Raw genomic sequence first — 25,930 nt, 5'->3', positions numbered from 1 at the left:
TATTTTTCAAAGATGAGAAAGATGATCAAATCAAACACTGCCTTTTTCGAGGTTTACACTATTTCAGTGCCACATGTATTCATGATGTTTCCTCAATTTGTAGTTTGGTCAATATGACGCAAATACCAATCGTTCGGTCCTTGAAATGTGAATCAATAGTGGTGGAGAAATCACATTTTGAATTTGATTCTAATGCTGGGTGCTAAAAACTATCATAATGATAACCCAGAACCCCTATTTGCCAAATGTGACACTATTCTCTTTTAGGAGGCCACAGACACCTTGATCTTGATCAAAATGGTCAGGACCCCTTATCCTATGTTCCTGTAAACCTTTTCACGACCAATATTATAATTTGAACCCCATTATAATCAGGCCATCGTGCTATGGTGGGTGAGTGATCTTTTGCTTGAGCAGGGTTTAAGACATATTCCACACCAAGCAAGTTGCCCATCAAGCACAAAAAAAGATGCCCTAAATTTTACAGTTTCTGATTGTATAAAGGTCCAGTTGACTTTGCCAAATTCCTTATTTGAAAAGGATCCAAATCTAGGTGGTATCTGAGTGTGTGTGTGTCTGTGTGTGTGTGTGCGCGCGCACGTGAAACATTTAAGAGGGACATAGTGAAAGTATTGTGCTCAGTTGTGTTTCCACCAAGAAAAAAAACAGCTTGCTTAGAACACTCCAGGGCATCCAGGAGAGGATTAAATAACTGAAAGCTATATTTGTTGCATTGCTCCTGAAAGATGGAACGTGTTTTTTTCCACACTGTTATGTGTGGGAAGTGAAAAAGGCAGTTGCAGTGGATGGTTTCATAAGGCAAATTAAAAAATTGATACAAGTGTTTTCAACAAGTTACTCTCGTGAGACCAGTAAATCCAGCTCGTTGATACAAGTATTTGAGCCCCAGAATGAGCCCCAAGACTGAAAATGTTGCCTGCCACAACCAGTGCTTTAAATGGGAAAAAAAAAGTGCAGGTACTCATTAACATGAGCTAGTAGTGTGGTGGGTGGGGCTAGGGGCGGGGCTAAGAGCAAGACATGAGGATACTTTATGACTTAAATACCAGTGCAGCACATACCAAGACACATGAGAAATGTGTTAAAATAGAACAAGTTAACTAGTTACACAAAATGAAAGCGAAAGACATTTATATTTTAAAGTTTCTTTTGTTTTGTAATATTTGCAGCTTCTTAATGCCATACTGTTATTTGCTGTCGTTTTGCACAACACTATATATTCTTGAGCGTGCACACACAGAAAGAAACAAGCAGACACGTAGACACAAAGCATTCCACACAGTCCTCCTTAAAGTGTCCCGATTGTCCCCCTCTTTCATTCGCTTTTCTCTCACAGAAAAACACGCACATACAAGAAGGCAAACACACATACCTAAACAGACCCTCGTTCTAAAAGACCAGGAGGGATTAAAGCCATATTAAACTTCTTTCCTCCCATGGCTTTCTTGGTTGTGGCAGTCAGGGGGGCTCCCTCCATTTCTGTGTTTGCACATATGCAGACAGTAGTGTAAATGTGATTGACAGCTCGGGGCCTGAATGGACCCTGTTCTGTCAAACACAGCATGATGGTGAATACCCAGACATTAGGCACTTAATCCCTGCTGAAAAGCTCAGCGTGGGTCGGCTCAGGGCTAGAGCAGCACTTTAGCTGTCAGAGGCAGGTTCAACTCTGACAGCCTAGTGCTCACCAGCACTAGCAGCTAATGAGCCTACCTTTCATGAGTACTGGTACTCTCCTTGGCAGCAGAGAAGTGCCGGTAGTCAGAGTGAGAAAAATAAGAAGTGCCGGTCCTCAGTACCTGTGAGTACCGGCCCATTTAAAGCACTGGCCACAACCTCCAGCGGGTGAAGGATGCTTCCTGTTTTCTCACAATGCATGGTTGGCACTGGGCTTCTATTTATGTTCCGAGAGAGGAGCTCTCTTTCTCTACCTCCGAAGGTGTATTAATTGCTGGCTATGCCTCCTTTTATCACTATATCAATTTCTGTGGAAAAAGTATGTATTTACAGATATTGAGGCTATAGCTCACGTCTGTATTGCCAAGGAAATGAGCACAGAACAGAAACTTACCTTTGAACAAATGGGCACATCACCAGATCCATGATAACTATGCGGAAATAGTAGGCAGCTCACAGTAAATGGCACAAAAGTACCCCCTGCATGCAATGAAGGAGGCCTTATTTGTTAATTGTATCCCCCCAGACATGATAAAAAAGGACTTCTGCCCCAAACCTAAATTACCATCCATTATTTTGGATTGGTGCAGCATAACTTTGCCTTTTGTCTGTCTTACTGCATTGTACATTTCACCTTCACAGATGTGTCTGTATCCACTCTATGTTGAATATTATGTCTTAGAGCCATCTATTGTTTCTTTTGTGGGGTATGAACCACAGAAGGAGAAGCTGCATGAAGAGTACCAACCAGTTACATCACATGTTAGCCATTATCACTCCGCATAACCTTATTTATGGGGTTTGAGGACTTGATAGTGGAAGAGACGTGATTTGTGTAAAAATCTCCTATTTTGTATGGCCTTGCTGAACGTTTTGATTTTCATGGACTTTGAAAACTGACTTATTTGGCCCTCTGGACAGCAACAGCATGGAAAACATCTCTCCTTGTATGCTATGCTTTCTTTTCCAAAAATCATGGAATGTGATTCGTAAACACCAATTTACATATTTGACTTTTAGGTAAGTTCCAGTACTAACAGCACCCGAAGTGCCTAATTCCATATGGTAATAGTAGCTTCAAATTGGCAAAGGTGGCTTTGGGTTTAAGCAGCACATTTATGCATCTCGGTCTACTGGCCAGGTACACATTTCCTTTTCCAAAAATGCTGCTTGATGGTGCAAATCTCATCCTTCCGTTCGATTAGATTTACAGTTTCAATCCTACAAATATGATTTATATAGAGTTGTTACTGTCTCCCTCATGATCCATGCAAACATTAGCCCAGTTTAGGCAACGCAAGAACCTATCGTATTGGGTCGATTGAGCCTGTCACTGAACTAAGAGCTCCAATACGAAGGGGTTTCAATTAAACTTTTAAAACAACCGTGGTGGAAGACAGGGGTTGTTTTTGAAGAGAAAACAAGGAGAGCAAATTGGACATCTGTTACCAAAGACAGAGACTGACTTTGCAAGGACCAGAATAAGTGTAAAAAAGTATTTTGATATATAGTTGGCCTTTCACTGGCTATGTTGGCACTTTCTCCCTGGAAGGTATTATGGATAGAGTAACACACATGAATGCAACAGATAAGAATAGACATGCCTGGAAGAATGGGGGGAACCAAAGGATCAGTGCAGACTGGAAGATCCTTCTACCGTTTTGAATTTGTGCTTTCTTCGATAATTTTAATCCTAAACCAAAGGGCATGTTGAAAACTAGGGGAAAGTCAAAGTGTCTGGCTCTAAACGTATTACCATCCACTATTGGCCCAACACTATAAAACAGTTTGAAAGCTGAATGCTGCTAAACCTCAAGAAAACAGAAATATGTACTCCTGTCACAAAATAAACATTTAGGAAATTCCTCCTTTCTTCTGAATTTCCAATCCAGAATGCTATTTTCAGAATGAGGACAGCTGACTCATTGCCTAAGCACAAGATTAGGAGAGGACAATGACTTTTCCAGTCATTTTCTCTGCTCTACTCTATTCCTGGGTTAAGAAGGAAACACAGGGGCATATTTATGAAAAGTGGTGGATCATGTCATGATGCACTACTTTTCTTGCACCTCATTGAACCCCCTAACGCCACTATGTGTGCGCCATATTTATGATACAATGCACCATGGCGCACGTTAGGGAACCAGTGTAAAAAATGTTAATGCTAGTTTGGGGCTTTGCAGGATTAGCATAACATTTTTTGAAGCTAATCCTGCAACGTGAAACGAGGCCCACTGAAAACAATGGGAGCCTCATTTTAAATCCTGCCTTAGGCAGGCATTAAAAATGACGCTAAAAATGGTGCAGGGGATTCACATGGATTCTACAGAACCATTTTTCTGGGGTTCCTTATGCCGGAACTCCCCTTTGCATACATTATGCCTGGCGCAGGAATAATGTGGTGCAAGGGTTTACAAAGTGGTTCAATGCATGCCTTGCACCATTTTGTAAATGTGGCACAGGGTTTGCCAACCTAATGCCACCTTTGCGTCAGAAAACTTATGGTAATGTGGCGTAAGGTGGCCCAAGGGGCTTCTTAAATCTGGCCCTGAATGTGTTGTGCTGCATATGTCGTATGTTTGCATTTAGACCACTTAGTAGTACTCAGAAATAGTTAGAAATGCACTTGTTGTAATTATCTGAATACCTAATTTACTCCAAACTGGACATGTCGTAGATTGTGGCGAGCATGCAGAAAAATTCTCCTATCTAGCCTGTATATTCTAATGGAGGGTAATGAGGGGACATGTGGAGGTGTTGGCATTTGTGATAAAGAAATCAATAATTAAAATAATTATGGAACTGGAAATATTCACTAGGCTTGACATAGGCTGTGTACCCATACAGAACATTAAATCAGCACATGGCTAATAAGTTAGGCATGAAGAAACACTATAATTGTTTAGGACCCACTTGCAACATTTTTAGTTACAAGGGTTTATATCTGAAGTTGTAAAACACAATACATGCATAAGAATAAGCGTAGGTTATGTTTAGTGCAAGTTTAGTCTACACAGCACAGATATGTGTAAATCAGCCCCAAAGTCTGCTCCAGCTTCTTAGAAGTTGCATTTTTCAAGCAATGTCACAAAGTCTATACATTTTCAACCCCAATGTTTTATTTTTCATACAAACAATATATTACGTGTGACCTGCACTGCATTTTTAGCATTCAAGATCGATACATAGTTTTGCCCCTATGATGAGCACCAGAGTCCGAAATAGTGCCCACTGTTACAAAATGCATCTATCAGTACACATGACATCGAATGTCTGATCAAATAACTTGTTTCTCGTTTTCAGTCAGGCATACATTCTCCTTGATCAATTGCCCGGCTTGAAGAATTATTGTAATCCTTTATTTTTTCTAGTATAAACTGTTACAGGACATAGACCAAAAATTTATTGTGAGCCATGCTTTGTAATACTTCCAGAATCTGTAAGTACCTGTCTCTGAAGATATTGGATTCATACTCCTTTCCGTGCAATTGTTTTGCTGAACAAATGGAAAATAGGGATGTAGAATGACCCTATGAAAGTACTTATGCACTTTACGGAAATGGTTTTAATTGTGTTTTGTAATTGGCTGTTCTAATATGTACATTGCTGATTTTATTGTTTTAATTTTAAATTGCTGTGATATTTTTTGAAGTTGTGAGCTACACAAGACAATGAAAACGTTACAGTGTGAGAAGGATCTAAACGTAGACAGGGCACACGTATTCAACTGACAGAATATAAACTTCTGGCTCAGCTTGAAGTAAGGTGTTGCAAAATGAGCTTACGAATAATTCCATACTTACTCTTTAAACCTATTTTTGGCAGCAAAAAAGAAAGAATAAAACAATTAATTTTCTCATAACAACTGTAGCACATTAAGAAGTCATATTATATAATGAGCGTATTCATCTTTCAAATTCCAATTATCCATGTGAAAAAATCAAATGAAAAAAACAGTTTCAATTACTAAAGCCTTCCTAATCGGCTTTGTTTGCCTTTTTGCACGGATCCTACAAGGAGCTTGAAGCACGTATGGGTGGGGTGAACGTGTTTCATGGTATAAACGGAAATGCAAAATCTCTGAATGGAAGTGAGATATCAAAACGTTGATATAAAAATTATTAACTAATCTTTGTATAATTGGTTTTAAGGCTTAACCTACTTACAATATGTAATGAGGACAGCGTTTCCTGGCAAAGCCTTTCTATATTGATTTCATAATAATTGTGCACAGCTGGGTCCTAATTTGCCATCCAAAATGATTAATAAAGTTTCTTCCTCATACATAAATGAGCATTCCTACTTGGCTACATTACATAAAAGAAAGACACATAGTAATGCTTAAATTATGCTGGTGGTGGGCACCGACATTCTTTTTTGGTAAGTGAAATGTATTTGTAATTACCAGAGTTCGTCTTGGAGTAAGAGAGAGAAAAGCAGACAGGGGACAAAGAAGTAGGAACAGTAAGACAGGAAAAGAGTGACAAAAGGCAAAATCAGAGCTGGAAAAGAACCTCCAAGAGCAGAAAGTGACTGAAACTGTAGGATTGTGTAATGAGGTGGTGTTAACACAAGGCTTCCTTTGCTGTTCGTCAATATAAGTATCAGCAGGCCCTTCCAGTTATTCCAGGAGGCTAGTGTTTTTCCCAGATGATTTAGAGCTCGATAATGTACAAGTTTATAGTGAGGTTGAACCGGTGTTGGTTATTAACACCAGAGATTACAGATCCTATTTGAAAGACATTCTTTACATCTCTGACGTACATTGTTGCTACTACTGCTTAGCCCCAAGCTGCTTTTGAAATATATTATTATTAAAATAGCAGATGCAGTTTGCATATGTGCTAAGGGTCAGGAGAACAATAGATGGTTTGCACTTCTCCACTAAATGTAGGGTGGCATGTCCCCTTTACCAAAATGTATGAGAAAAACATGTGTTTGTAAGGTGCAGATATAATTGTGAAGTTAGAAGCGGAGGTTCATTGATAGAGTCCCTATAAGGACCAGAAGAGGAATGCTACATACCTTTGCCACGCTTAATCATGCTCAGTTAATTACCTGTGTGTGCCTTTCGTGATCCAGGATTCAATCTGGCCAATAGGTTTAACATGTAACATTATCATGTACAGCCATTATTTCTTGGATGATTTCACATGTTCAGAAACTAAAATCAGGGGATCTCAATGAATGAAACAGCATTGAATCTGTGTGAATGCCAGATGAAGTTAGCATCTGGATGCTTGATAGTGACAAATAGGGAGGTGGAATAACAGAGGTAATTTTATCAAATAAACATGTTTTTTTTTTTTTTTCAAAGTTGTAGTTTCAAACCTCAATACTATCATCCACATTATAAGAATTATCAATTAGGCTATGCTACAAAAATGATTTCTCAGTTCAGAAGAAGGACGTGCTTTTGAGTGAAAAAATAATAGTGCTTTTTTGAGAGGCATATCTGTTCAATAATGTCATCAGAGCAGAGTCTGGCATGGCATCCCTATTCGGAAGCCCCTCAAATAACCTACAGAATATAATTGAGGCCCACGTACATAGTTCCACTGCAGAAAGCGACCTCCTTTTAAACTTGTAAGTTGTTTGATTTACTTACTATAAAAAACATAGTATTACTTTTATACAAACTGTATAAAACAGTTTAAAAGTTGCTCCATAAAATCTTGGATATCAGTTTGCGAGGGCAGCCTGGGGAGATCAACTTACATTTTCTGCAAAACTTGCTTTCTACTATGTAAATGGAACTTCAGAGCATCTATGTCTTGAAGCAACATTCTCCTTCTAATTAAAAGAATCCCTATTATAGAACGCTGACATTTAAAAAAGATAAAGCAGGCTTTTTTTTTTTTTTTTTTTTGCTTTCTTATAGCAGAGAGAACAGAAGCTAAACGTGTTATCCATGGGCAAAATATAAAACTGATAAACAGATGGAGCTTTCATATCAGGGCCGCAAAATGCCTTCAAAGACGCTTAACTTGCATAGTCCTGTCTAACTTGTCAACACTCCTTTACTCAAACCCGTTTTTTTCTTAAAAAAATATATCTAGTCTTGGGCGATTTCGTAGTGCGGATTAGTCTGTCAGAAAGCAAAAAGTGGTTGTTAAAATTATAGCCTGTTTCAAGTGGGTGGGGTCAGTGGGGGGAGGGAGAAGAAACTGAAGTTTTCCTGAACTGAAAACTATCTTGGTTAGGCAGCCCCGCTTCCTCTCAGGTACCGGGCCTTCTTAAAAAAGTTTTCCATTTGGAAAACTGTATCTGAGTGTAGGACATTGAAGTGGACCACAAACTAGATAGGTCACTCTGCAACACTATGCAATTCCTTATTTTGCGATCCAACCTATTATTACATTAGTCAGTGTTCAAAATTAAATACCGGCTGCAAAAAGTGCGCAATTTGTGACTACTTTTTGCAACCAGTTTGTATGTTCATCTGACCTTCAATTCTTCTCTATGAAGCCTCTGCATGAATAATTCACAAACACATTAGAAAAGTACTTACTGCCTGTAGCTGACCATCACTATTAATATTGCAGGCATGCAGCAGAGAATGATTATTACTGCCAGAGCAAGTAATGCACCCTCCGTGTATCCGACAGCCTGTGCCTGTTTCTTTACATTGGCCACCACATCTGGGGTTCGAATTTCAAGAATGCGTCCTCCTTGTCCTATGTAATCCTGAAACTGCTTGTTGATGTCTAGCACTTTGCCATCCAAAAACCTTTAGCAGGATAGAGAATATGTAAAATAAGTTTATGATGAAGAGTGCAATAAACAGCGTCCAAAACAACATCTAATTAATGAAACTACACCAGGGCAGAACAAAATACATGTTTTAGAATCTAAACATTTGCATTATATTCACTCCAAAAAGCCAAATGCAAATGAATTAAATTCGCCGAAAAGTGAAACACAGTGTAATAACAGTACTAAGGGATAGTTAAATAACAAAGGAATCAACTAAAACATTGAATAAATGCATTGGCTTTGCAGATTAATGATGTAACTAGCGTACACCTTCCTGTTTCAAAATCCCTAAAGAGGGTGCTTGAGATTGTGCCTATTAGTTTTGAAGTTGATGTAAAATAGTGCTGGAAGGTTTTACTAAAGCCATGCATTTAAAAGAAAATGTTAGCAATTCTCGTTTAAAAAAAAAACAAATTGAGTAAAAATTGATTAACATGCACTGTAGTTACACGAACAAACTAGCAACTAAAAGCTTGCTTCCTACGTCATGCTATAGCTGTGAAAATAACTATTAAGGAGTTGTAATTGCTACTTAACACTATCAGACGTTTTAAAAAAATTTGCAAAACATATAGAATTATTGAAAATAGGTTTCCAAGACTTCAAAGAAGTTGGAATTGATATTTAAAAACTTGAAAAGTTTGAAAGAATATTTCCTTTGTTGAATCTACTTATAGCCATGTTGCAGGACTTCTCAAATGTTCAACTCATTCAAAAGTTTTGGAATCAATTACAATGGTTACAATTACACACACTGTGATTTTTAGAACAGATGCTTTGTTGTTTAAAAGTTTGAATGTGTTTTTCCTATAATACCATTTTTGAAGGGTGAGTCATAGGTTTAATCAGTTTGTTCAAATATACTCAATTTTAGTTACACATTTGAAACACATGGACACATTTGTTAAAATGTAGTGAGTGCAAATAACTTTGATTTTAGCCTGTGCTTTTCACTACCTTCATTGGAGTGAGGTAAACGCACTCCTGAGCACCTCAACAAAAATGTCTGCCTGACCAGCTGTGTAAGAAATTGTTATAGGTTGTGAAGTATCTGAATCCTTTGCAAGTGATAACTCTGCAATAGTCTTTTTACTGGGAACCAAGTACCTCATTGAATCACTTGACTCTCTAAGGTTAGTAAAGTAAGTCATTCCACGGCGTACTTAGGGGAGGATTTGTGGGTTAGTAATCCCAGTTTGCTGGTACCAACAACAATACTCAATAAATCATTTGCAAGTCAATGTTTTTCTTTGAAAAGGAAAAGTTATTTTATTACATACACACTACTAAACATTATGCATCAAATTACAAATATGTACCTGAGGTAGATGGTAATACCTTTGTTGACACTAGGAGTGTGCGGGGAGCTATGCTCCACTGGTGGAGCTCATGGAGTTTTTGGAACAAAAACTCTGCTAGCCCCGCCAGCAAAGCATGGCTCACCTGGTGTGTGATGCAGCCCAGTATGGGCACATCACAAGCGCAGACAGTTTGCACTTGCAGTGTGCAGCCCATAACTGGGCTGCAGTGCACACCGATTTTAAGAAATCGCTATTTAAGAAATGCAAAATGGTATGTATGAATTTTGCGATTCGGTAATAGCGATTTCTTAAAATTCTCAAATGCTATTACCGATTTTCAAATAGAGAATGTAACTCCATTGAAACCTATGGGCCTACTGTAGGCCCGTAGGTGGGAATGGTTTTGCATTTCCAAATTTGCGAATTCCAGTTAGGAATTCACAAATTAGGAAATGCAAACCCCAGGGTGCTGGGGGCCTAAAGCCCCCTCTGATGCACCCCCAAAAAATATTTGCGGACATGTGAAGCACACACATGCCTTAGGGGCATGTGTGCGCTACATGTCAATTTAAAAAATGCACTTATAATGCATTTTTTAAATTTGCACACGCTTACTACCAAATTGGATTTTTTGGTAATTGCATTTCCTAAATGCCCATTTCACATTTAGGAAATGCTTGATACATGGGCTTTGGAAATCGCAAATAGGAATTCTCTATTTGAGATTTCCTATTTAGAGAATCGCGATTCTCTACATGGGGCGCAATTTTAAGGAATTTTTTTTTGTGATTCCTTAAAATTGCACTGTGAATGCCTTTCATACATTGTGAAAGGCATTTTTTCATTCGCAAATGGCCAAATTTTGTGATTCGCACTGTTTGCGAATGCAAAAACATTTGATACATGTGGCCCTAGTAGTCTTGAGGATAGTTTTTACAGAACATTCATGGGGGTCTGTTGTCCCAGGATGCTTGTTTCCAGTCCAGGGAGAACCTGGCCTGGCAGTTCGGGCTGGACTGTTCCCATGTGGAACAGGGTCAAGACTGATTTGCATATGGCTGGGTTCAATCTGGGGTGGCATGGTGAGCAAAATAATGGATGGATTAAACCCAGATCTGTGACTGGGGGTGAATGTGTGATTGGTTCCGCATTCCGTCCATCCAGTTACGCCATCCCACAGCGTTTGTATTTTGCTTTGCTTTTGCCGCCCTAAGTGCGCCGGGTATGCCCAGACGTGGGTCCCGGGCTCACTGTGCCACTGGATTCAAGCTAGCCTGGCTGAGGAGGGGTGAAACCCCGAAACCGGTCCCAGGATGCTTGTTTCCGGTCCAGGGAGAACCTGGCCTGTCAGTTCGGGCTGCACTGTTCCCATGTGAAACCGGGTCAAGACTGATTTGCATATGGCTGGGTTCAAACTGGGGTGGCATGGTGAGCAAAATAATGGATGGATTAAACCCAGATCTGTGACTGGGGGTGAATGTTTGATTGGTTCCGCATTCCGTCCATCCAGTTACGCTATCCCACAGCGTTTGTATTTTGCTTTGCTTTTGCCGCCCTAAGTGCGCCGGGTATGCCCAGACGTGGGTCCCGGGCTCACTGTGCCACTGGATTCAAGCTAGCCTGGCTGAGGAGGGGTGAAACCCCGAAACCGGTCCCAGGATGCTTGTTTCCGGTCGAGGGAGTACCTGGCCTGGCAGTTCGGGCTGGACTGTTCCCATGTGGAACAGGGTCAAGACTGATTTGCGTATGGCTGGGTTCAAACTGGGGTGGCATGGTGAGCAAAATAATGGATGGATTAAACCCAGATCTGTGACTGGGGGTGAATGTTTGATTGGTTCCGCATTCCGTCCATCCAGTTACGCTATCCCTCAGCGTTTGTATTTTGCTTTGCTCCTCCTTCAGCCCCACACAAGGCCTTGGCAAAACAATGGTGGTGCCCCTGCCCCTCTTTGTGACACCACAAGGAACAGATGGGCACATTTAAGCCCCTCAAGGGGCATTATTGGGCGCTCACTTGCCAGAGTTTATGAATCCTCAATCGTTTTGCCATTCTTTTTACGTTTTTTCTGTGCACTAGGTGGGCATATGAAAGGCAGTGTTTCAATCAGTCTCATGGGTGCATGAAGGCTGTTCATAACTGTTAGAAAGCAAGGACCCTCACTCTAGTCAGGGTAAGTCACACACAATCCAAATTGTCCTGTGCCCACCCTCTGGTAGTTTGGCACTGAGCAGTCAGGCTTAACTTAGAAGGCAATGTATAAAGTATTTGTGTAATAAATCATGCAACAACACAGTATAGCACCACAAAAATACACCCCAGTGTTTAGAAAAATATATAATATTTATCTAATAAGATGCAGGTCAAAACGATTAAAATGCAATAAGTATATGTTGAGATATCACTTTAAAAGTAATATAAAGTGTCTTTAGTCTTTAAAAGGCAATAAATGTCTCTTTCAAACACAAAGGCCCGTATTTATACTTTTTGACGCTAAACTGCGCTAACGCAGTTTAGCGTCAAAAATTTTTGCGCCGGCTAACGCCATTCTGAAGCGCCATGCGGGCGCCGTATTTATTGAATGGCGTTAGCCGGCGCAAGCAGACCGGCGCTGCCTGGTGTGCGTGGAAAAAAACCACGTACACCAGGCAGCACCGGCGTAGGGAAAAATGGCGTTAGGGCGTCTTAAAAATGGCGCAAGTCAGGTTGACGCTAAAAAATCGTCTTATCCCGATTTGCGCCATTTTAAACGACGCCCAGACGCCATTTACATGACTCCTGTCTTAGTAAAGACAGGAGTCATGCCCCCTTGCCCAATGGCCATGCCCAGGGGACTTCTGTCCCCTGGGCATGGTCATTGGGCATTGTGGCATGTAGGGGGGCACAAATCAGGCCCCCCTATGCCAAAAAAAATAATAAAAAAATAAAAAATTATACTTACCTGAACTTACCTGAATGTCCCTGGGGTGGGTCCCTCCATCCTTGGGTGTCCTCCTGGGGTGGGCAAGGGTGGCAGGGGGGGTCCCTGGGGGCATGGGAGGGCAGCTGTGGGCTCATTTTGAGCCCACAGGTCCCTTAACGCCTGCCCTGACCCAGGCGTTAAAAAGTGGCGCAAATGCGGGGTTTTCTGCCCCGCCAACTCCCGGGCGTGATTTTTGCCCGGGAGTATAAATACGACGCATTTGCGGCGCAGTCATTTTTTGGGACGGGAACGCCTACCTTGCATCTCATTAACGCAAGGAAGGCGTTCACGCTAAAAAATGACGCTCTTTACTCATACTTTGGCGCTAGACGCGTCTAGCGCCAAAGTATAAATATGGCGTTAGTTTTGCGCCGAATTTGCGTCGAAAAAAACTACGCTAATTCGGCGCAAACGGAGTATAAATATGCCCCCAAGTACCTGGTTTGCATGTGAAATCTCTGCAAAGATCCGCAGAGGAGGAGATGTGTTGAAACAAAGAAGTGTGCGTCGACTTCTTGGGCCGCACACGGCGTTGTGTCATTTAGCTTTCACGCAGGGATGGCTGTGCGTCAATTTCCGGCGCTCGGTTGTGGATCCTCTTCGAGTTTTGGGGTTTTCAGACAACCCGGGTTTGATGCGTAGATTTCCGGCCCTGACAGGATGAAGACACAGGGGCTGCATCGTTCCGGTGGATGTTGGGTGGAAATTTCTATTGCACAGCAGGCGCTGCATCGATTACTCTCTGGAAGTCGGACTGCGTCGTTCCGACTCAGCTGTGCGTCGATACAGTGGGCCGTGCAGCGAATTTCCAGTTGCTATGCTGGTGCTGCATCGATCTTCTTGTTCAGAAGTCGGGCTGCATCATTCTGGTGTGGCGTGCAGTGAATTTTTCACCGCATTGCAGGCTGTGCATTGTTTCTGGCAGGCTGTGCATCTATTTTCGCCACACAAGGAGTTCTTCTTGTAGAGATGAAGGCCCGTATTTATACTTTTTTAGCGCCGCATTTGCGTCGTTTTTTGACGCAAAAACGGCGCAAACTTGCAAAATACCATTGTATTTTGTAGGTTTGCGCCGTTTTGCGTCAAAAAGCGGCGCAAATGCGGCGCTAAAAAAAGTATAAATACGGGCCGAAGTCTTTTTGGTCCTGAGACTTCAGGGAACAGGAGGCAAGCTCTATCTAAGCCCTTGGAGAGCACTTCTCACCACAGCCAGAGAGCAGCAAGGCAGCAGGGCAACAGCAATGCAGCAGCCCTTCACAGAAAGTAGTCAGGTGAGTCCTTTGGGCAGCCAGGCAGTTCCACTTGGCAGGATGCAAGTTCCGGTTCAGGTTCTCATCTCCAAGTGTCTGAGTTGGTAGGGGCAGAGGCCCTGTTTAAATACCCAAATGTGCCTTTGAAGTGGGGGAGACTTCAAAGAATGGCTTAGAAGTGCACAAGGTCCCCTTTTAGTTCAATTCTGTCTGCCAGGATCCCAGTAGGGGATGTGGCAGTCCTTTGTGTGAGGGCAGGCTACTGTCCTTTGATATGAAAGATTCAGGCCATCCACTTTCCCAGCCCAAGAATACCCATTCAAAATGCAGATGTACGCAAGTGAGGTTGAGTATCCTGTGTTTGGGGTGTGTCTGAGTGAATGCACAAGACAGCTTTCAACTAAACCCAGGCAGACGTGGGTTGTAAGGCACAGAAGGATTTAAGTGCAGAGAAATGCTCACTTTCTAAAAGTGGCACTTATAAAATAGTAATATTAAATCCAACACAGCAGTGTAAAAACACATTTAGGAGTTTTACACTACCAGGACATGTAAACTACAGAGGTACAGGTCCTGCCTTTTGCCTACACAGCACCCTTTCCTATTGGTTAGCTAGGGCATACCTTAGTGGTGACGTATGTGTAGAAAAAGGGGAGTTTTAGGCTTGGCAAGTACTAGTACTACTTAAATGCCTAGTCGAATTGGCAGTGAAAATGCACACCCAGGCCTTGAAATGGCAGGCCTGAGACAAGGTTAAGGAGCTACTTAAGTGGGTGGCACATTCAGTGCTGCATGCCCACCAGTAGCATTTAATCTACAGGCCCTGGGCATATATAGTGCACTTTACTAGGGACCTATAAGTAAATTAGATAATCCAATTGGGCATGATCCAATGTTACCATGTTTAAAGGGAGAGAGCATATGCACTTTAGCACTGGCCAGCAGTGGTAAAGTGTGCAGAGTCTTAAAACCAGCAAAAACAGTATCTAAAAAGTGGAGGGAGGCAGGCAAAAAGTTAGGGGTGACCACCCTAAGGCTGTCAGGTCTAACAATAACTCTAATGAGGTTTGCAGTTACACTAATAAGCACCAAAACAAAAGCCCACACGACTAAAGAAAAGTGAAACCAATTCTCTTGCTTCCAATATGGTAGTATGTCCCGCATTGCATTTCACGAGAATTGTCCTGCCACAGGGAAGAAGTGCAATAATTGTGGATGCATGCACCAATTGCCCATGTTTGTAAGAATGATGAGTGCATTCCATGTCCAAGAGTGGAACTGTGAGAAACTGGGTTGTTGCTTCACTGGGGTGTGAGCCCTGGTCAAGCAACAGACATAGGCCCTCATTACGACCCTGGCGGTTGGCGGAGAAGTGGCAGTCTTATCTTCCCAAAAAATGGAATTATGACCATGGCAGTTACTGCCATGGTCATCCAACACTTCTCCGTTCCGACCGCTGGGCTGGATACTTGGGTCTCCAGTCCAGTGGCCGTCACAAGACAGCAGGCGGTATCACAACCTGGCTGACCGCCATGGATTTCATGGGGTTGGGAACCGCCATGAAATCCATGGCAGTAAGCACTATCAGTGCCAGGGAATTCCTTCCCTGACACTGATAGGGGTCTCGCCCACCCACCACAGCCCCGCTCCCCGGGTTCTACACTCACATCCACCACCCCTCTGCCACCCCCCAAAGGTGGGAGGACCCCCCTCCCCACCCCTACCCCCAACATCGCAACCCAGACACACACCTTACGCACATGCAGACACCACCAACACACATACCAGCACACATATCAACAAACATGCCAACAGACACACACACAGTCATACACGCACACCCACATACAGACATACACGCACACATCCATTCAGACATACATACAGACAGACACGCACACATTTCCAAACAAAACACCCCCGCATGCATACACGCACTCACACACCCCCTCTACATACTCACACGCACACCTCCATGCACGCACACAACACACAGCACCCCCCACCCCCCTCTCCTAATGGACGATCAACTTACCTGGTCCGTTGATCCTCCGGTAGGGGACAGGATCCATGGGGGCTGCTCTGCCGCCAGCACCCCGTCAACAGAACACTGCCACGCCGAATCACGGAACGTGATTCGGTGGGTGGTGTTCTGTTGATGGGGCGGTGGAACCTGCATTTCCCCGTCAACCGCAAGTATGGCTGCTGGCGGCTCTCCGCCCGGAAAAGGACGGAGGGCTGCCAGCAGTTATAATTCGCCAAGCGAAAAACCGCCTGCACTGGCCGTCTTCAGCACGGCGGTCCCTCGGTCGGCATCACAGTGCCAAATGCTGACAACTAGTCCAGGAGGCTGGGAGAAAGTTGAAAAATGTGGCCAGCAGCAATGGTGGATGGGTCAGACACAAAAAATTGATTGTGCTTGGTCAGTACTTACCTTCAGACTTAGAAGAATTTTTAAGAAAAATGTTTTGAGAGAAGAACGTTCAGAGGTGCAAGGCTGCAGGTGGTGTCTGAGGAGGGAGCGTCATCATCGGGCAGCTGCTGGATGAAGTTGTGGTGAAAAGTTCTTAGTTCAGACTTATTTACTTTTTTTTCAGCGAGATGACGCAAGAGAGTTGTATCCAACAAGAATGCCATGAGGCTGGATATTCCTTTGGTGAAGGACTGCTTAATAGGATTTTCTGCTGCAAAGAAGAACATAGCAGTATCAACCACAAAATCAGGTTAACTTGTGGTGCACCTTGAGTAGATCGACGAGCAGGTTGGTCTCTATCTTCCCTCTGTTCTCAGAGTAGTTTTTAGCCAAAACATCTGCAAGTCCTAAGTTTTGGATTTTGGCTATCTGGGCACATTAAGCACCACCACCAAGTGTCCAGGATGGGTGAGGTAACACTTGGGTGGCTAAGACTCACTCAGGCTTGGTCCAGGGGCAGGTTCAAAATGGTGTGTAACTGTTATGTCGCTGTGAAGCTGAACAGCAGACCAGGACACTAGACCTTGGATTTTTTTCTGGCATTCCTCAATTCAGATGGAGAAGCAGAGCTCCAGTACCACGGCAGGCCTCTGAGTGTTTAAGGAAGGCTCCAGGCAGCAAAGCAATCCTTCTACTTTCAGCAAAGCAGCCCTTTGGAGTACACAGCTGACCACAGCATCAGGTAGTCCTCTGAGAATCCTTCCACAAACTCAGAAAGTGAACAAAAGAGAGGGCCTGAAAGCCCTATTTTTATATGTGGTGCCTTTATTGAAATTAGGAGAGAATTCTAGGGGTTTCTTTTTGAAGTGCTCCAAGCTAGCTGCAGAGGCAATATAGAGGTAAAGCCCTTTGTGTGAAGGCAGAGCACAGCCCATTCAGTTGCAAGTGGAGCTGTGCCCAGTTCCACAGCCCATCCTGCCTGCAGGTGGCCCATTCAGGAACACCTAATCCCTCTACTATGTGACTGTGTGGAGTTCACAAAGTGTTACTGCCAACTACATCCAGTCAGGTGGCCCAAGTGAGGCTGCATGCACCAAGGGTCAGATGTACAAATCTTTTTTGCTCTGACAAACAGCCTGATTCCTATAATAAGGCCATTTATGAAGACAAGAATGCATTTTTGTATTTACCAAGCCCAAAATGTGATTTAGTGACCTATTAGGGACTGTGAATCAGTATTTCGAAGGGGCATGTTTAGGGTGCACAATAATAATAATGATTGCAGTGGTATGTACAAATGTTTTACGACTTAAATGCAGTTGGAAAACATTGTCAATTTACCAACTCAAAGTTGGTGGTAACCCATTCACAAATGGGAATGTAGGTCCTCCAGGGGCCCTTCGAGAAGGGCAGTAAAAATATATATTTTAAACACATCCCACTTTCCTTTAGGAGCCCAAAAAAGTTGGAGATTGATTACCCTCTGATGAGAATATAACAAACTTTGGGCCTGGAGTTGTTGACTCAGGATCACCTTATACTGTTGTCAACCAAAATGTTTTTGGCTCCTTATTTACACAAGTTGGTGTCCTGTTCACATTCAGATGTTAAAACAGTTGCTTTTGGTCAATGTACCATTGACTTCAATGCTTATTTCCTGTTCCATAGCAGAATTCAAAGGTAGAACCGTTACCATAAAAATCTACGTAGCCTTCAAAGGGGTATGTGAACTAGGCTTGTGAGACCAGACACTACTGGGGAATTATGTTAAATGTGAAAGTGAAAGCTACAGACCACTATTAAACATTAGGAAACAAGATTACAGTTCCACAAGTATAAATGAGTTTCCAAAGTCATTCAGTAGAGGTCTAGGTAAGTTCATATATTCATTCGTATGATTAAACTTAAGCAAGTCTCTTTTCCTATAAACCAAAAACTTGTGCATATGGAAAGAACTACAAAAACTACTTTAAGATCTGTTATCTAGAGTAATATTTGAGCTAAATCGTCTTAATGGGTTTCACCCATACACACAGAAACAAAATAAATGGGAGTGTTGGCTTATGTGTGGCTCTCAAAGCATTAACTTTCAACATTTCATCGACTAGCAGTCTCTTCCCAAAGAGAACATGCTAATTCCACTTCTTTAATGTGCAACAGAGTTTTCAACACCAAGGCCCATATGTATACGTTTTTTGTGGCACATTTGCACCATTGTTTGAAGCAAAAGTGGTGCAAACTGACAAAATACAATTATATTTTATAAGTTTGCACTGCTTTTGCATCAAACAATGACCCAAATGCGGCACAAAAAAAGTATAAATATGGGCTCAAGTGCTTTAAAATTGAAGACTTCATCCCTTCAACAGGTTTCATAACACTTTTTTTGGCATTTTCAGTACAGAAGGATGCCATTTAGCCTTTGCTACAGTGGTGTCTGTTTTTCAACATGCCATACACTGTCTGTTTAAAGCTATAGAGGGCAAGATTAGGGCCCATATTTATACTTTTTGACGCAAAACTGCGCTAACGCAGTTTTGCGTCAAAAAAATTAGCGCCGGCTAACGCCATTCTGAAGCGCCATGCAGGCGCCGTATTTATTGAATGACGTTAGCCGGTGTTAGCCGCCGGCGCCGTCTGGTGTGCGTTAAAAAAAACGACGTACACCAGGCAGCGCCGGCGTAGGGGGATATGGGGCTTGGGCGTCAAGAAATGGGGCAAGTCAGGTTGAGGCAATTTTTTCGCCTCAACCCGATTTGCGCCATTTTTTTTCTCACTCCCAACCCCCATAGAAATGACTCCTGTCTTAGCAAAGACAGGATTCATGCCCCCTTGCCCAATGGCCATGTCCAGGGGACTTCTGTCCCCTGGGCATGGTCAGTGGGCATAGTGGCATGTAGGGGGGCACAAATCAGGCCCCCCTATGCCACAAAAAAAAACACTTACCTGAACTTACCTTAATGTCCCTGGGATGGGTCCCTCCAGCCTTGGGTGTCCTCCTGGGGTGGCCAAGGGTGACAGGGGGTGTCCCTGGGGGCCTGGGAGGGCACCTCTGGGCTCCTTCAGAGCCCACAGGTCCCTTAACGCCTGCCTTTTGCAGGCGCTAAAAAACGGCGCAAAAGCGGGCGTACGTCATTTTTTTTGACCCGCCCACTCCCGGGCGTGAATTTTGCCCGGGAGTATAAATCCGACGCACATGCCTCGGAGTCGATTTTTTAGACGGGAACGCCTACCTTGCATATCATTAACGCAAAGTAGGTGTCCACGCTAAAAAATGACGCTAACTCCATGGACTTTGGCGCTAGACGCGTCTAACGCCAAAGTATACATATGGAGTTAGTTTTGCCTCGAAATTGCGTAAAAAAAACGACGCAATTCCGGCGCAAACGGAGTATAAATATGCCCCTAGATATTTCTCAGATAACATCTTATTGTTAGAAATGGGGTCATTGGTTGGTAGTCAGATTACCCACTGCCAAGCAAGGACCCTCCCTCTAGTCAGGGTGAAGGAGAATCACACTCAGTTAACCCCCACTCACCCCCTTGGTAGCTTGGCACAAGCAGGTAGGCTTAACTTCAGAGACAATGTGTCAAGTATTGTACAAACACACACAGTAACCCAGTGAACCACTACAAAATGACACAACACAGGTTTAGAAAAATATTAAATATTTTATCTAAATAAACAAGACCAAATATGATACAAATCCACACTATACAGTTAAAAAGATGAATTTAGCACTTAAAAGCAAGAAAACAGTGATCTGAGGTGAAAATACTGCAAGTTGGTAAAACATGGCATCGTAACAACGTCGTTCACAAAGTCAGTTGACCCACAAGTACAGTACCTTTAGAACAAGTAGAAAACAGGCTGGTGCACGGAGTCGGGGAGAGAGGTATCGCTGGATTCGAAGCGGCGTTGGTTCCGGTACCACAGAGCAAGAAGACTGCAGTGTCGGGTCCTCTCTACAGGGTAGTGGATATGAGGCAGCGGTGGATGCAAAGTTGGTCCCTTGGTTCCAGCAGACGCGAAGTCTGGAGGAGTTACAATGCTTTTGGTTGACCTCACGGGGTTGCAATGACATCACAGGGATGCAGGCGCTGCAATGGCGTCGGATCGTCACAGATGTCAGACTTAAAACACTCCGATGTCAAGAAGTCAGGCAGGATCAGCGATTGCAACGACACAAGGCCTACAGGGTCATTGGACTTCTACGAGGTCCACGGCGTCAGGGCAGGAGGCATCGCAGTTCTGAAGTAGCAGAGTCAACTCACAGGGTCGTCGGATTCGCACTCAGCAAGGTCAACGGCCTCAGGGCAAGTGGCATTGCAGTTCCGGGCAGCGCCGTCCTTCACAAAGTTGTGTTGTGTCGTTTCGCGTCTGTAGACTGGTTTCTCCCCAGGAATTCACTTTCAGGGGTCCAGGAACTGGAATGAGACCCTCTGACAAGCTAGATTCCACAGCAAGTAGACTAATTTCCGGTTGGTGAAGCCTTTGCTGTCCCTAAGGCTTCAAAACAGGAGGCAAGCTCTACTCTAAGCCCTTGGAGTTACTTCTCAAGCAGGAATGCAACAAAGTCCAGTCTCTGTCCCCTTGCACAGGCAGAAGCAGCAACTGCAGGATAGCTCTACAAAGCACAATCACCGGCAGGACAGCACTTCTCCTCAGCTCTTCTCCAGGCAGAGGTTCCTCTTCAATCCTTGAAGTAATCTAAAGTCTGAGGTTTGGGGTGCTCTTCTTATACCCCTTTCTGCCTTTGAAGTAGGCCTAATCAAAGTAAAGTTTCAAGTGTCTGCGAAATCCTTTCTTGTCCAGGCTAGGTCCCAGCCACACACCAGGAGGTTAGAGACTGCATTGTGAGAGGGCAGGCACAGCCCAGCTAGGTGTGAATGCACACTCCTCTCTTCCCCTCTAGCACAGATGGCTCATCAGAATATGCACGCTCCACCCCAGGCTCCTTTGTGTCACTGTCTAGAGAGAGATTCAAGCAGCCCAAATGTCAACTGACCCAGACAGGGAATCCACAAAACACAGAGTCACAGAATGGTTTAAGCAAGAAAATGCCTACTTTCCAAAAGTGGCATTTTCAAACACACACTCTAAAATCCAACTTTACTAAAAGATGTATTTATAAATTGTGAGTTCCGAGACCCTAAACTCCACATGTCTATCCGCTCCCAAAGGGAATCTATGCTTTAATCAGATTTAAAGGCAGCCTATGAGAGAGAGAGGCCTTGCAACAGTGAAAACTGAATTTGGCAGTATTTCGCTGCCAGGACATGTAAAGCACATAAGTACATGTTCCACATTTAACATACACTGCATCCTGCCCCTGGGGCTGCCTAGGGTCTACCTTAGGGGTGCCTTACATGTATAAAAAGGGAAGGTTTAGGCCTGGCAAGTGGGTACACTTGCCATGTCGAATTGGCAGTTTAAAACTGCACACAGACACTGCAGTGGCAGGTCTGAGCCATGTTTACAGAGCTACTAATGTGGGTGGCACAACAAGTGCAGCAGGCCCACTAATATCATTTGCTTTACGGGCCCTGGGCACCTCTAGTGCACTTTACTAGGGACTTACTAGTAAATCAAGTATGCCAATCATGGAAAGCCAATTACGCACACATTTTATATAGGATAACTTTCACTTTAGCACTGGATAGCAGTGGTAAAGTGCCCAGAGTAACAAAAACAGTAAAGACAGAGTCCAGCACACTTCAACAACCTGGGAAACAGAAAAAAAAAGTTAGAGGAGAGCACGCCAAGAATGCCTAGTCTAACACTTATTATTTAGCAAAGACACCAGGGAACACTGACATACTGAGTGCTGTGTGTTCTAGATTAGAAAGCAATGATCTAGTCCTGATGTCTGATAAGTCCAACATATTCAAGGATCAAGTCAAATACCTTGGTCACAAGACTTCTGCATAAGGCACCCAACCCTAGCCCATTAATGAACGATAGCTCTTGCCTTTTTTACGGTCATTGAGAATTCAAGCACACAATCTTAAAATCAACTTCACTAAAAGATGTATTTTTATATTGTGAACTCAGAGACCCCAAACTCCACTTGTCCATCCCCCTCTCAAAGGGAATCTACACTTTAATCAGATTTAAAGGTAGCCCCTGAGTTACCCTATGAGAGGGACATGACTTGCAACAGTGAAAAACGAACTGAGCAATATTTCACTGACAAGACATATAAAACACATTACTATGGGGGTCATTCTGACCCCGGCGGGCGGCGGGAGCCGCCCGCCTGGAGGGAACCGCCAGAATACCGCTATGCGGTCAAAAGACCGCCGCGGGTATTCTGGGTTTCCCACTGGGCTGGCGGGCGACCGCCAAAAGTCCGCCCGCCAGCCCAGTGGGAAACACCCCTCCATGAGGATGCCGGCTCCGAATGGAGTGGAGGATGTGCGACGGGTGCAGTAGCACCCGTCGCGAATTTCATTGTCTGCTAAGCAGACACTGAAATTCAGGGTGGGGCCCTCTTACGGGGGCCCCTGCAGTGCCCATGCCATTGGCATGGGCACTGCAGGGGCCCCCAGGGGCCCCACGACACCCCATACCGCCATCCTGTTCCTGGCGGCCGAAGCCGCCAGGAACAGGATGGCGGTTTGGGGGTCAGAATCCCCATGGCGGCGCAGCAAGCTGCGCCGCCATGGAAGATTCTACAGGGCAGCGGAAAACCGGTGGGAGACCGCTGGTTTTCTCTTTCTGGCCACGGCTGAACCGCTGCGGTCAGAATACCCTGGGGAGCACCGCCAGCCTGTTGGCGGTGCTCCCGCCGACCCCGGCGGTCCTTGACTGCCGGGGTCGGAATGACCCCCTATATGTCCTACCTTAATCATACACTGCACCCTGCCCTTGGGGCTACCTAGGTCCTACCTTAGGGGTGTCTGACATGTAAGAAAAGGGAAGGTTTAGGCCTGGCAAATGGGTACACTTGCCAAGTCAAATTTACAGTTAAAACTGCACTCACAGACACTGCAATGGCAGGTCTGAGACATGATTACAGGGCTACTTCTGTGGGTGGCACAACCAGTGCTGCAGGCCCACTAGTAGCATTTGGTTTACAGGCCCTGGGCACCTCTAGTGCACTGTACTAGTGACTTACTAATAAATCAAATATGCCAATCATGGATAAGCCAATTACATACACATTTTGTAAAGGAGCACTTGCACTTTAGCACTGGTTAGCACTGGTAAACTGCCCAGAGTAACAAAAACAGCAAAATCAGAGTCCAGCACACATCAACAACCTGGGAAACAGAGGCAAAAAGTTAAGGGAGACCACGCCAAGGTTGCCAAGTCTAACAGTGAATATTACCACTGTTCCTTCCAAGACTTTGCCATGGCTATGGAAGCTTTGTGAAAGCAGTTACATTAAGCCAATTAATCAAAATGGGAAAATGACTAAGAGGAAGTCTTCAGGTTGATTTAAGACAATGGGCCTGATTTGGAACTTGGCAGATGGGTTACTCTGTCACAACGGTGATGGATGTCCCACCCAACAAAATCTAAGTCTCATTGGATATGAAGGGATTCAGATTTCAGAGGACAGAACATCTGTCACCTTTGTGATAGAGTAACCTGTCCACCAAGTTCTAAATCAGGCCCTATATCACCAAAGGCCCCACCTTTTAAGCATTTTCATTACACAAACTATGCAACATCACATGCAAGTGCTTATATTATTTGGGGGCATTAAGGTGAATGAGACAAATGAGTGGTGGGGTATGGTTCTAGAACACTGAGTGAAGCAGAAGGAAGATATGAAGTATTCACACCTAAGATGTTAGCCTGTATACAGGCTGTTGGCCATTTTAGATTCTCCATATGGGGTAACAAATTTTAGTTCATTTTACGCATCCAGGGGAGGTTTGAAATCAACAGCTCGGATTCCTAGAGTAAATTCTAACCACTAGGGATATTGCTTCATCTTATGTGTGAGAGAAATGAAACAACTTTGCACTGTTTATCACAAATACCCTGCTCAGATGTGTAAGCAAAGAATACCAATGATGTCAAATGCTGGAGTGTTAGGAGAATTGCCAAATGTGTTGTTAGAATGCTCAGGCTGCCATGCATTTGGTTATGTGGTTAATAATGATTGGGAGTATGCGGACAATGTGGAAAAACCTCATTCTCACAAGACACCTGTATGAAAAGGTAGTCAATCATGAAATTAATTCAAAAGCTGATTTAATCCCAACAAGACCTGACCCAAACTATGGCTGATATGGGCAAATCGTCCTCCAGGAGAAGGACTCCTTCATATAGGATTGTTCAATATTGTATTGGTATTCAACCTTTATAAAGATGAAAAGATGTATTGTTTATCTCTAGTCTCTCTTTTTCTCCACCACTTGTTTGCCTTCCCCTCTCCCTTTCTTAGTCCCCTTGGTATGAGTCACAGAATGTTTCAGGGAGAAGGGGTTCTAAGGTGATAGTTTATTGTTTACTGTCATTACTGTCAATGAGCTCTTGTATCATTAGAATTAATGTCCATATGTAGAAACACATTTTCCCATAGACACAGAATGGATAAAACCGTTTGATACATCTGGCCGTCACTGTGTCAAGCCTTTTATTGGTGTCAGTATTGTTACAACCCTGCAGGCCCTTCTCTCTTTGGTTTTTCCTTTATACTGGGGGTTGGGGGCCCTTGGACACTTTGACTTGTAAAAGGCCCTGAAGAATAAGTTCCCAACATTGAAAGTTATCTTGGGGAAGGGGCCTTCTCTGCTAGGTTACCCAGTAGGACTAGTAGGACTGCATTGTGTCTTGCATCCTCTAGGGCCTATTTCGATGAGAGAGGTGCCATCTTGCTCCTAGTGCCAAGCTGTAACCACTAGAAGCATCCTCCTCAAGCCTTCTGGCTTCTAAAGGTGCATTTGTTGTGGGGAGATTGATTTCCTGACTCCTTTCATCAGACCTGTCTTCTGCCTGTTTCTTAACACTCTTGTGTGGGCATCATTTGCATCCCTTCTGCAGCCAGCCAGAAAAAGCCCCCCTGCACTTCCCCTTTCCCAAGAGGCTCTTGAACGGCACTATTGGGTGAGTGGAGTACAGTACCAGGCCACAGAAATCCAATGTGTACCATTGACGGTCTCCATGCAGGTCCCTTCTCCCTACTAATAATCAGGGGCATAAAGAGGCCCAAACTACTGGCTCTGGAGAGACCCATACTAGCCCTGGAAGTAATTAGGAGGTAAAATTGCAAAGAGTATGCTTGTAGGGCATCAGGTGGTGTTTCCTTGCAGCTGGGCATTCTTTGGCTGTTGTTGTCCCCATGTTCTGTGCCTTCTCAGATGTCTCTGCCTTGTGCAGGGGCTTTTAATTGGGGGTGGAAAGTTCTAGAATTGAGGCCACATGGCCAATTTTAGGATGCCAATAATCCCTCCAGCCCTGTCCGAGCTCTCCTTCAAGCACTCTGGGACAATCATGTATCTGACAACTTCAAGTTGTATGTGTTAAGAACCACCTTGAGAGCCTCAGTTCTGCCCCATGATGACACAGCTGTCTGATTCCTTCACATCAAAACC

At 43.8% G+C, this 25,930-nt stretch overlaps 1 protein-coding gene across 1 annotated transcript in view; it reads right to left on the bottom strand.

The window, feature by feature from the left end:
- The window catches only part of PCDH15 (protocadherin related 15), a 2,681,631-nt gene that overhangs the window by 233,534 nt on the left and 2,422,167 nt on the right, over positions 1–25,930 (bottom strand). Inside the window, exon 30 of the mRNA XM_069240977.1 lies at positions 8,210–8,428. Within this exon, the coding sequence (XP_069097078.1) occupies positions 8,210–8,428 (219 nt within the window). The remainder of the gene's footprint in view (positions 1–8,209; positions 8,429–25,930) is intronic.

The sequence above is a fragment of the Pleurodeles waltl genome, chromosome 6 (assembly GCF_031143425.1).
Source record: "Pleurodeles waltl isolate 20211129_DDA chromosome 6, aPleWal1.hap1.20221129, whole genome shotgun sequence".
Lineage (NCBI taxonomy): Eukaryota > Metazoa > Chordata > Amphibia > Caudata > Salamandridae > Pleurodeles > Pleurodeles waltl.
Note: the sequence above shows the minus strand (reverse complement) of the source record. Positions and strands in the feature narration are given on the sequence as shown.